Source organism: Ornithodoros turicata, chromosome 5, assembly GCF_037126465.1.
Source record: "Ornithodoros turicata isolate Travis chromosome 5, ASM3712646v1, whole genome shotgun sequence".
NCBI classification, from domain to species: Eukaryota; Metazoa; Arthropoda; class Arachnida; order Ixodida; family Argasidae; genus Ornithodoros; species Ornithodoros turicata.
Window position 1 is genome coordinate 20,064,292 of NC_088205.1, and position 12,990 is coordinate 20,077,281.

General features: G+C 47.0%; 1 protein-coding gene across 5 annotated transcripts in view; it reads right to left on the reverse strand.

Moving 5' to 3' along the window:
• The window catches only part of LOC135394174 (sodium- and chloride-dependent glycine transporter 2-like), a 97,513-nt gene that overhangs the window by 2,456 nt on the left and 82,067 nt on the right, over positions 1-12,990 (reverse strand). For all 5 annotated transcript variants that reach the window (XM_064624758.1, XM_064624756.1, XM_064624755.1 and 2 more), the window contains exons 8-13: positions 10,802-10,905; positions 10,389-10,626; positions 8,121-8,249; positions 7,955-8,054; positions 6,308-6,417; positions 1,667-1,831 (exon numbers count right to left, since the gene is read on the reverse strand). In XM_064624758.1, coding sequence (XP_064480828.1) covers positions 1,667-1,831; positions 6,308-6,417; positions 7,955-8,054; positions 8,121-8,249; positions 10,389-10,626; positions 10,802-10,905 — 846 coding nt within the window. The remainder of the gene's footprint in view (positions 1-1,666; positions 1,832-6,307; positions 6,418-7,954; positions 8,055-8,120; positions 8,250-10,388; positions 10,627-10,801; positions 10,906-12,990) is intronic.

A 12,990-nucleotide genomic window follows, 5' to 3' on the forward strand; every position in this document is an offset into this window, starting at 1 on the left:
GGATGTCCGATAAATTGTTTGGTAGCGCGTATCCATTGTCTCGTCTCTGTCTGTCCGTGTTCCCCCGCCTTAGCGCTCACGTTGTTTAATGAATACAGTATTTCAAGCTTCAACAACACTTTGGCTTGCAAATTCTGAAGTGGCTGTGACTTCACACCAAGATATGCCGCATAAATAAAAAGAAACGGCTATTTCCCCCGATGTGGACCTGCATTTCAATTGCCTACAGCAACGGTGGTGTCTTGTGCGAGATATCGTCATTGGTACCACCTGGTCATGTGCTTTCGTCTTTTCCTCATGCATGAAAGCCATTCATCACAGGTGATTCCGCTGTAGAGTCCAGTTGTCTGCTACATTGCTCTACAGCGGCAATAGAGGCGTGAAAAATCGGCAATGCTAATATCGAAACTGAGACACCACAGCGGACGTCTCCGCCAATGAGGCGGTCGCCTGAGAGATCACATGCTTACAAGCACCAATAGGAACAGCTGATGCTTTCACTTCTCTGATATCAAAGCGTGACGCCAAAGTTTGTTCAAGAGTTTGTATCTTGCCACAGTCATGACAGGTAGAAAGGTAAGCCTTATTTCCTCACTCTCCCGTGCACTTTGGCGCGCAATAGATGCGTGTATCATGCAACGTGCCATATTTCCCACAAGGAACGCTGAACACATGTCGCACTTGATATACGCGAAGGGAGTTCATTCCACGTGGAAAGAAACAATATTTGAAAGAGTTCATTCGTTAGTGAGGTTCTTTGAAAACATTAACATGAAAAAGTCTCGTTGGACGCGGGTTAACAGGTTCTGCATAAGTCTGCCAGTCTATCCCATACATATAGGACACCCTTAAGAATTTGAAAAATTTTAGTCTTTCAATCAATCTAAGTTAGCTATATGCTGAAGTTCCTGTATGGAATGTCTACTACCGTAGGCGTTGTGCATATATAAAAACCACCTGTAAACCACCACGAGGCACGAGACTGAAGTGCGGCCATCTTTGTTAAAGTGCCACTACGGACTAAATCTCTTCTCTTCAGAATCCTACCAAAGTTATGTTACTGAAATATTCTTGTCTCACTTTACATTCCTGTAAAATATTTTGGCTCTACGTGACGTGAAAGCTAGAGAAAATTAATTTTTATTTTATTTTATTTTTGAGAACTGTGACGTCATGTTAGGCTCCGACGGAGCGCCCGGCTCTTATCTGGCAGCGTTGTTGCCGTTCGCGTCTTCCGGGGGCTCACTTTTTGCACTTCGTCTGCGGAGCCCCACCTGACATATCCTCCAACCTTCCAGAAAACACAAGGAGGGAGAAGACATCTCTCCCATTTCCCCCTCTTTCGATCAGCGACGTCACTTCTCCACCACGTGACCCTCCCCGGACGCCGGCGTCGTTGCTAGGAGACGAGTGCATCATAGCAATTTGTGGGCTTATGATTACGTCACCCGCTCCTCATGTCATCGAAACTTGTGGAGGCGCAGCAGATCTTCAAAAATTGACAGAAATGCACAGCGTTCGTAAACAGGATTGACATTTCGCGTATAGAATACTTGAGGCACCTACTTTTCATGGACTAGATCAGATAAACGCTGTTTTCCGAGTCCGAAGTGGCACTTTAAGCACCCACATCTTTTACTTGTGGTATGAAGAGGTTACAACTCACATATAAAAGGCTCCCCTTGGGCACAGAGATGAGCTTCAGGATCATCATAATGAGAATGGCTAGAAGTGGAATTGACACTATGAACCATCCCACCCCAATGGCCCATGGAGGATAGTTGCTGCCTGTGGCTTGTGAATGTTCTACAATGTTGAAGATCAAGATGAACTGCAAGATGAGAGGGGAGGATGTTTAATATGCCAAAAAGGAAAAGTAAGAAAGAACACAAAACATGCTGTATCAATTAGCGCATGAATAAACAAAGTGCAATTGTTGGTCACTGTTCGCAGCTTGCCGGGAAGTTGTGTGTCCCTGAGAAAGTTCATTAGCGCTGCTGTCAACTCCTGTGTTGTGCAGGGCCAAGTAAGATCGGTAGGAGGAGCTTAGTACACCCAAGAGGCCCGAATATGCCTGGCTCACACTACCACTTCTCTCCGTTGCAGGTACGATACAGATCGAGTGCGGATGCGGTTGTCGTACGACACGCTGTTCAGACACATGCGTTCTTGATATACGGAAAACGCCCGTGTTTGACCAATCTACGTCTATCTATCTATATCCTTTCTCCAGTGCGCCTTCGCTTATCGGTCAGCAGCGTAGCCGGAAGTAGTCCGTGCCTCATGGAGTTCGTCGAGCCCAACTCTTGCGGTGCGTATGCTTCGGTGAAACGTAGCGTCAGTGGAGAGGGGTCCTTTCACTCTCGCGATGCGCTATCTCCCCCTCCTTCGTTGCTTTATCGCGACACAGGTTCAGTGGGGAGATTTGGAAGGATTAGAAGCGATTTAGCAGATCGGAAGGTTCCCAAAACATGATAAGCCTGATTCCTTTGTAGTGGCTGGCAGCACGTTGCTGATCTTGAACATGACATATTCCAGCTTGCCTTTTCGTAAAGCGCGTCCGATGTGCAAAGCTCCGTAATGTGTGTTTCCTTGTGTTAGCGCCACACCATGGGTGTGAGCGGCGTATACAGATGTGGACAGCAAGAAGGAGTGGGGCCACAGGTTGGGAACCACTGGCGTAGGCGACGTGCTGCGGAGCCATTCGCGCATGGATATAGTTCGCAGATCTGCTAGATATGATGCTGCGGGAGATGCAGACGCAGTGACCGGAAATGTGGAACGTAAGCAGCGGGCAGCCCATGGGTCTGTTGCAGTAAAGTTTCGTCGGGCAGCCGCAGCGCCAACTACTCTCCTCTAGTGTAGAGCGCCCTTACTAGACGGTCGTGTCCGGCGTGTTCGTTGCCTTACCGACGTACCGAGAACGTCATCTCTTTTGTGGAAATCCTTGCGCCACGATTTTTCAGAGCCGCAGTGTAGGTAATACATGCCTATGTACGGAAAAACCTCCGGCTACACGACCACAAATGGCGCTGCAGAATACGGTTCGGAGTGCCCCCGAACGTCCAAACGTCGGTCCAAACGTCGGTCCACAAGTCGTGAAACAGGCCCATATCGCTAGGGATGAAAGCTTAAAAGCGTGGGGTTAGTCGGTAGGGTTCCCTCACTTGTGTCTTCTGTTGTGCGCTTGCTGTATTATATTTCTATTATAATGCAAGGAAGCGGAGTGCGACAAAGCGTGCCACCATTACACTCGGCCAGATGTTCAGAAATGCGCACGAAAGAGTAAGTGACTTTAACAGGGAGCGAGCGCATTTGCAGGCGAAACCCGTGTTCCAGCACCAGGCCCGTACCAGCGTATACGGTCGGGCTTACCTTTGCGCCGCACGGGTATCATGTACAGTGACAGCATAGGGACCATCGTCCGTTTGCCGCAATGCTATGGCGCTTCGTACGCGTTTGGCAGTGCGCCAGAGAGTACAGTGAATTTTCTTCGTTGCCAGGACAACCGTGCCGCGCCGCAACCGTAACGTGTGAAAATACAACAGTGTGAACCATGCATGAGTCAACAGCAGGATAAAAGTGGGAATTGGGAAAATGGAAAGTCTAGTTGCAGCGAGACTCTAGTGCTAACCGTGTGCCGCAAATGAAAAGCACTGTCCTTCAATCGAGGCTTCAACATCTGAGCAGGGTCAACCCGAAAAAGAGGCGAACCGACCTTGCAACAGAAACTGGGACTTGCACCGTCAACCATGAGCCAAACTGTGGGTATATCAGTTGAAAGACGTTCTCCTGAGGTAGTTTAAGACGGTGACGGCTGCCGGTGTAAAAAGTTGACTGGAACCTTGTATGAGAGAAGGCGGACGACGTTGCTCTCTCCCTGAGAACTGATCATTTCCGAACTTCTGATTGTTGCAACGTAAATTGTAGAGGCGGAACGAACAATAATTGGGAGAACACAAAATCTAAGCCTCACCAACGCCCAAGCGATGATCTAAAAGATGGCAGTCGAGTCCCAGCACTGGGAATCGTCTTTCAGTTCTGGTGTGTTGGGTTCACTGTTTTAAGACAAGACATGTTTGGTATACAAGACTCCGTGGTGAAGGGAAAAAGGCCGGCAAGCCAGTTGTCGCCGACTGGATAACTACGCGCTACCGTCGTTTATGAGATGCGTGACATTTTAAATGCTGATGGGGCTTGCATTTTCTTCCGACGTACAGGTGGACAAGAGCTTGGGCTTCAAGGGGCATAACTGCCAGGGCGGATAGATAAACTACAGAATTACGGATTATGCTTACGTCCGTCGGAAAGTTTTTGAAGCAAAGATATTTCAAGAACGCAGGTGCTTTGCCATGTGTTTACAAGGCAAACAAACGGATGTGGACGACGGCGCGTCCCTTTTTAGAGGGTTTTTGCTGTACCTTGACCACAAGGTGTCAAGTAGGAGTAGGAAAATAGTACTGATTGTTGGTCAATGTTCCGCCTATCCTAGGAATGTGCAACCCTAGAACGTGAAGCTGGTATTCTTATCACCAAATGCTACCAGCCATTTGCAGTCCTTAGGGACAGGAATAATCATAAACGTGAAACATCATCTTAGAGGACTCCGTAGTGTGCCGTCTCCTCATGAAGATTGACCGCAAGGATGAAAACCTTCAAGTGAGCCTGCTGGACGTGCTACATATGGTCGTCGTGTCGCCGGGTGACGGAGTCTGTTGATACATACCTATTTCCAGCAGTGCGCCATTGTCAGTTGGCCTGCGCGAGCATGTGTGCAACTGGACCAGGAAAAATTATCAATTGAAAATTGGGAGCAGCTTGGACTTGAATGTTCCGCATCATATTTCTTGACCGCGGACGACAATGTTGCGGAGTGCGATCTGTGAACGAGATCATTGACAAGCCAGCACCACGGCAGTCATCTGCTTCAAGTGACAGTGGCGATGTCAGTGACGCAGATGATGAGAAGCCGCCAGCGACAGCCGAAACGCTCTCAGCGTTCCAAGGCGTGCGACAAATACCAAAGGCGGCAGCAAGGACGCTTGCATACGCTTCTGTGCTCTTCAGCAAAGTCTACTCCGCGACCTCGACGCACCGAAGACGGAAAAGCAAAGAGCGGACCTTTTTTACCGCAATTAGTAATAATAAAGCGGCATTGTCCATTTCTGCACTTTGGTCTTCTGAACTGCTCAGTTTCTGACAAGAGCCTTGAGCGCCGTCAGGATACTAACTACCAAGAGCCGCGGATGCCCATGCTTCCTACACATTGCAGGGCTGATTTTGAGTCAGTGTAGACAACCCAGGAGCGAGGAGGGTAGTTCAAGACCGACTTTAGAACTAGCAAGATAGCATACAGCTCTGCAGAGGTAGAAGAAGTGCGATGTGACAGGGACACCGGTTGACCCTACGGTGGGTCCCCGGCCACATTGGCATTCAGGGCAACGAGGAGGCAGATTTGGCGGCGGCGGCACGCCGTATCTCCAGAGCCGTACCCATTATCCTCTCAAACGGAGATAGATAGATGCTTCTACTTGTCTGCGTTGGTGTCACCTTTGGCCCGCCATCAATGGCTTCATGACATCACTCAATGGTCACTCCTCCATGCAGTGGACCCGTCATTATCATTTAAAATGCCAGGTGGTTTCCCTCGCAGCTTTACGTCACTTCTGCGGCGTCTACGACTCAACGTCACCGTCACCCCTGTGTTCCGGGTTAAGCTGGGTTACAGTAACACAGCGCTGTGGCCAGCTTGCCACACCCCAGCTACGATCCTCCATATCATCGAGGACTGCGACGGGAACACGAGTGAACGCCGGGTGTTTCGACGCCAACTTGAGGTCCTTGACCATAGACCATTCAGCTTGTCCAAAGTACTTGGCCCACGGAGCTCTCCTTCGCATCAGTGCCAGGCTCTTGGCTCTCTGTTTGCTTTCATGCAAGCCACTGGACTCCTCGAAGAGCTCTAAAAAAAAACTCCGACCTGTCGTCGCTTCGCGCTCATCATAATTCATCCTCTCATATTAACCGCCGTGAAGTGGGGTAGGGTCGTGTGGCTATCACAGGGAAACATCCCATGTCATCATCACTTCTCCTTCATTTATTTTTTTTTTTCAGTTACCTCGAGAGATTCGTATCAAAGATTCCACTGTAATTGTGTGATACTTCAGACTCAAAGTCGCGTTTACAATGTTCGAAGTATGTTGAGACAGGTATTGTGGAAGTAAAGGTTCATCTTGACAGAGAAGACATAAATCAAATGTAAAAATCTGTCGTTCCACGATTCGCTGTGATGCAACAAACGACTTACAACGAGTGTTGCTGGAGTGAAATACTTCCACATGATGTTCCAGAACATGGTCCATACGTATGACCGAGATCCAATCATTTTTTCAATATCACACAAGAACTTTTCGGCACCTAGAAAAAGGGAGGAAAAAAGATATCCAGCGTCAGTACTGTACGTGCATTAAAGAAATGATACGAGGACAGTAAGCCACACACAAAAAATAATTGTCTCATTACGACGCGAGAATGCGCGTTAGTTTCCTTGTGATGATGGAAAGAGTGCACCCCCCCCCCCCCCATGGGTAGATACACAAGTTCAAAATTAACGTCGTAAAAATGATGTGTCAGGCAGTTAACACAAACTGTCACTAGAAACATTACGTATGTCATTACGTTAGCTTGTGTCATTATGTTCAAATCTCGCAAATGCGCATTCGTGTAAGTCTTGGTGCATCGAATCCCATTATGTCATCACAGCAAAATTCAGATTTGGAAAGGGTGCTCACTCAAAGTGGCAATAATACGTGTTTCCAATTTTGGTTTATGGTTTTTGGTTTTGGTTTATAGTGTGGAGAAAACACAAGGTATCTTCTGAGAGTCATCTTGACGTGCTTTGGGCTTATACAGGATGTTTCACCTAAAGTAATAAAAAATTCTAACTGGCGACGTACTCTCCGGAGGATTGTGGGACTTTCGGCAATTAACTTATGGATACTTTGCCGCCATTTAGGAAGGCTTTGGGCAATTTTTAATTGATGGAAATCTATTTTTTTCAATTGAACTTTGAAAATTGCCAAGCGAATCTCACTTTTTTACAGAAATATGAAATCCGCCACAGAAACCACAGACCCAACAAAAACTATGCACAGTATCGCAACAGAAATAGTCGAAAAAAAAAAAGTTAAAATTCCGCTTTAGCACCGCCTGGTTGATTGTCGTAGAGAAGAGCGCACGGAAGGTGCGGGGAGAGGTGGATGTATTTCCGCCTCTTCTTTTACCTTTCTTTCCCCCGCTTTGACCTTGACGCTGGTGACAACCGTCTTATCACAAAGAAAACGAAACAAATGAAGGCGGGGATACTTCCTCCTCTAGACGCACATTTCGCGCGGGCTTCTTTGCGAAATTCTAAACTTTGGCTGTGGCCTTCTAAAAAATCTTTGGCTAAAGTGTAATTTTTGCCAATTTTTTTCGACTATTTCTGTTGCAATACTGTGTATAATTTTTGGTGGGTCTGCGGCTATCCGTTGAGGACTTCATATTCATGTAAAAAAAAGTTAGGTTCGCTTGGCAATTTTCAAATTTCAATTGAAACAAACAAATTTCCCTCAATTAAAAATTGTCCAAAGCCTTCCTAAATGGCGGCAAAAGTTTTCAGAAGGTAATAGCCGAAAGTCCCACAATCCTCCGGCGAGTACGTCGCCAGTTAGAAGTTTTTATCACTTTAGGTGAAACACCTTGTATATCCAGGAATTCCAAAACTAGCCTTTAAACGGCTATGGAGACAACTGTAACGCTACAACCTAAGACTAGCGGTGATGTCACACGGCTCGCTTCCGACTTCGTTTTCCATTTTCGCTGGTCGTCCATGCAAGTAACGATGCAACCACGAGAGTGACAGTGCAGGACATCTGGTATCTAAGTACCTCCAAGAAAAATCTGAGAACCTCACCATAATTCCACGCTATCAGCGTACACTCTCCGATGGCAATGACGAGGACAGACAAGCTTGCAGCGTATTTATCGAATAGCTCTAACCAATGAACCCCTGCCTGAAGAGAGCAAAACGAAATGTGAAAGGCATTTTCAGTGACATGCACAACGGGAGGGACACTTACGTTAGTGGTGAATATGAGGCCACCGCAGTAGCCGAACAGGGATATTCCCAATACCACTAGAGTCTTCTTTTCTCTCAAGTTTGGGAAACGATCAAAGAGGGCGGTCGAAACAGTTTCCAAAAGTGCAAACTGGAAAGACCAGAAAAGAAACAGCATATGAGATGATAAAGATTTTATGCAAGCAGCACATACGAGGAAAACCAGAGTGTATGCATTGACATGGTGTGCACTGAAGACGGATAAAGTGTAACAGCTTTCTAAGATATGCCTGTGAGCATTTGCTCCTTTTTTCTTAGTTTGAGAGTTAGCATGACGAAGCAACTGTGGCTGTGAGTGACATACAGACGTATACAGCAGGAAGGAATGGGAAACGGGAGGTTCGTATGCAGGGCTAGGGTATCCTAGGCCGGGAAACCGGTGGGGAATGGTGCCAGCATACGTCCGGAATTTCTCGGGAAGCGCAGCCAGTGGCGGGATTCGAACCCACCACCTGCTGATCTGTAGCAATGATCTTGGAACTATTTTTTTTTAATTCCGTGTTAGCGCCGCGAAGCAACTTCGGCTATGCGCGGCGTACAGACGTGGACAGATGGAGAGAGGACAGCAGAAAGGAGTGGGGGCAGGGCGGTCAGTATGCGTCCCGGGCTGACTTCAGAGGGAACTGTGCCGACATTTGCCTTGGAACTATCACCAACAAGCGGATGGACTTGGCCACTCAGCTAGTGTGCTGACTTACGAAGTGTTTTAAAATTCCCAACAGCATGTGGTGCAGCAGAGTATGAGTCACGTGGCGTAGTGCGGTGTGGTCTCATTTGGCGTGGTCTCACATTCGATCTCGCGCCGCGTTCAAGGTCGCTGGGTGACAATGGCTGAAGCCAAGGACAGCATGAAGCGTCGATCGTGCAGTCGTCGAATTTTTGTTGAAAGAGTGAACAGCGCCGGCAAATATTCATGAGCGCATGAAGAATGTGTACGGAGACCGTGCGCCATCATATGCGACTGTCATGGCAAGGAGTCCTTGGAAGACAACCCACGGGCCGGTCACCCAGTAGAAGTGACCACTGAGGAAATGTGCAGCAAAACAGAAGACATGGCAATGACCAATGGGCGTGCGATGGTTATTCAGGTTGCTACGGAACTGGGCATTACTGCTGGGTCCGCAGAAAAATCTTCCACGAACATTTGGGTACGTCCAAGGTCTGTTCGCGTTGGGTACCCATAAGTCTCGCAAGGAACACCATTCCTTGCGAAGGGACGTCTTGGCCTATGGTATCGTCTGCTTGGTTGACTGAGGGAGAATGAGAGGGGGAGCTCGGTGTGGTTGGTCAAGGCTTTTGTAATAAACGTTCTGTTGCAAGTTAGCGCTTGTCCTGTGTACTTCTTGTGCCCGTTTCGTTGTCGCGCAAAGTCTTCTTGTCATGAGTGCTTCAAGTATTCCCCATCACTGGCGTTTGCCAGTCACAGCCATGCTTTCAGCGGCCATAAGTATGCTAACTAACATTGCCCTATCAGCCACTGGAAGCTTTCTGTGTTTGAGACTGCATACGGCAATTAGCCGAAGTGTGCAAATTAGTGTCCATGTAACGAACGAGGAAGATGATCGAGGGGGTGATGGTGATGTGATAAAAAAAAAGGGGGGATGTGAGTTTCCACAAAGTCGAACTGGCTGCCCTAGTATGCTTACACACAGAAAGTATAAACAGATGATAGGTGATGAACAGAGATGATGATGGAGTTCAACATTCAAAAGTTTCGACCAAGTGAGTGTAAAATGTCGGAATCGCTGGGGGCACACAAAACAGATTCAGCGAGTCATCGAATGTCCATAAGCCCGGTTGTATGTAGAAGACCATCAAGTGCCCTCAGCGCCTTGTCGGACGACGGAGGACCTAACAGTTTCGCGATGTGGAAGGATCGGGAGTGCACACGAGAGAGGCTTGTCTCTAATACCCTTCGAGCACCAACGTATTTCCGACACCTAAGAAGGATGTGCTTTCTCAGTTTGAGAGAAGACGTGCGCTGTACGGTACATTGAGCCGTAGCCTATGAGGACAGTCGTCGTTTGCCGCGTGAAGGAAGGTGGTACTCGAAAGCGTAACTCTGGATCGAGGTATCAAAGACGTGTTGGCCTTGTTGTGGTCTAAATATTGTGGGCTATGCACACGTGAAAGACAGAGCTGGAAAAGCTATAAGCGTGGTTTGCTTTACCATGCAAGAATAGGAGAGCAAAACCTATTATGCAATCATGAGTGGAAGAAATGTACCTACCTGACTGTCAAGGCCAAGGGTGAGCAACATGAAGAAAAAGAGGAAGGCCCAAAGTGGAGCGACGGGCAGACGGGCGACCACCTCGGGATAAACGATGAAAGCTAGGCCAGCTCCTTGATCCACCACTTTCTCCACCGGAGTGTTCAATTCATGAGCCAGATAACCGATCACCGAGAAGATGACGAAGCCCGCAAAAATGCTCGTCAACACGTTGCTCACTGACACTATCAACGAGTCCCTACATTATGAAAAAAAAAAAAAATCAAAACAAACACGGAGTTTTGTAGAATATATCAATCACGTGATCAACAGCCTCATAGACATTAGATGATCAAACACACAAGTGACACAGAGTAGAAGCTGTGGTGGGGTCACGGCACATTCATGCTGTACGAGAGAGGCACACTTCTTACTTGTAACAATCATTGTGGAACTTGTTGTATGAGGATAGGGTGATGAGGCCTCCCCATGCAGGACTCAATGCGAAGAAGATTTGAACAGCCGCGTCGCCCCACACCTGTTCACGAAGAGAGACTACCTTGTGATACTTCCGTAACATTGGTTTGGAGAAACGAAAGAAGAAACACAGAGGCTCAATCACAGTTGGTAAGGAACGTAGTTAGAGGTAGGGTCACTAAATAAGCTTCGCATATGTAGTGACTCTCATTAGAGGAGAACAAAGAAGAAAAAAAAATAAGAAGGAAAACGCGGAACTACCATAGCACAACGACAAACAGCCATGGCTCCCTCCCCTGCCAGCTTCTACGTTTTCATGACAACACTTATACGCTACTTTTACGCGGCCATGTGTTCTATGAGCTACGCACACATACTGCTGTCATGCTGCGCTTCACATGCTGCAATACACGTCATGTGGGATGGCTTTAAAGGTTAAAGCGAATCCGCGAATCCTAGGCAGGGATTCGAGATTCGGGAATTCGAATCCCAGTGCCCAAAATGGCAAATCGAATCTTTCGAATCCACCAACCACGTTTGTTTGTTTCTTTTTAAAATTGGCGCCTCCGGAGTCCGCCGAAAGCCTGATTGGCCGGCATGTGTTTTCTTGTTTGATAGTTCTGAACTGAAAGAGTTCATGCAGGAACTATTACATTATAATTTTTGAAAGTAACATGGTTTTGCTTTTGATTGTTTCTTAGTTTTCTGGAAACAATTCAGACTCGAGAATTATGTATTTCGTAGTCGGTGAACAGCATGTTAAATAAATAACACTTAAAGGAGTACAGAGGGCCATCCAAAAATATTTCAGATTAAGACGCCTGATGAAAGAGTGTGTGTCATTTTACCGAATAGCGCGAAAGGTTTTGGTGTGTGCAATTTGTATTCCAGAAAAAAACTCACATAAACATGGCTCCGGGCGTTCACCCTTAACTCGCCACTCCAGGTATAACGAGGATGAGAAGGTATGATGTCACGTCACCGATGACGGTGTAAGGAGAACGCGTTCTGGTTCACCGGTCAGTGGGGGTCAGCGCCTTGTCCCTTTGCCGCCGTAAACCAGTTTAGCCAGTTCTCCCGGAGAATTGGGGGTAGAAGGAGCGGCCGAATCATTACCGAGCCAGGAGAAAGGCTTTTTCAGTACCCCGAACAGCCGAGTAGCAGGCAACATTTCTCTTGACCAATCAGCGACCGTTCTCCTTATAGCGTCAGCGCGAGGTTCCAGGCAGATCACAGGCTGGTACTGCTCTTCATCACCGTTGCGCGCGGCCGCGTTTTGCGGCATACTTTAAATTCAATTTCTGCGATAATTATGACTATGTTGTGTGAATTACTTCGCATGGTGCATCTTACTGGCCTTCTTAACAGTTTTATAGGAAGAAAACAGGGTGTTAAAAATGACTTCTGTGCTTTAACAAGAAGTATATGGTATAATTTCTCCTGAAGGTGAACAATTATTTGATTTGTTTTTCACTAAACAAATATAGGGTTAGGTGGTCTATGTTGAAGACAACTATTTTGTTAATAGCAGTCAGAATAATCGCCTAAATTTGTTGACTCAATCCCCAAACCTTTTGGAAATGATCCACAAATCACTGTGGCGCTAAACCATATATTTATTTCGAACGAGCCAAAAATGACAGGCTACATATTTTCATCAACTTACCCCAACCTATGGGTAAGTTGAGGACATCAAAAAATTAATGCCCGCTTGAAATTTTGTTTTTTGTTTGAGTCAGCCGAAAGGTCAGCCACAAGTAGTACACATGGAAACACAGAGCAATGACCAGTATCATAACGGTGAGGTCATATTTTATTGGCCGAGGAGCAGAAGTGAGCAAATTGGAAGTCAATGCTCACGAAAGAGACAGATGGGACAAAAAAAGGCCCCTTTTTTCAAGACCACATCTGCAAAACAAAGTCTGGTGTCTTTCTAAAAAGCCAAATGCAGAACGTCAACACGCTACTTCACAGCCCAGACAACAACAGTGTTCACCCTGTTGTAACAGACGAGAAAAAATTATTTCATTTTCTCCCGCTCGGGAACCGGTGTTGAACAGATATCGCATTGGCCAGCACTCCTCACGTGAACAACAGTGCATATCGCGCGCGCGGAAACAAGGAATCTTCTTGTTCCTTGATCTTT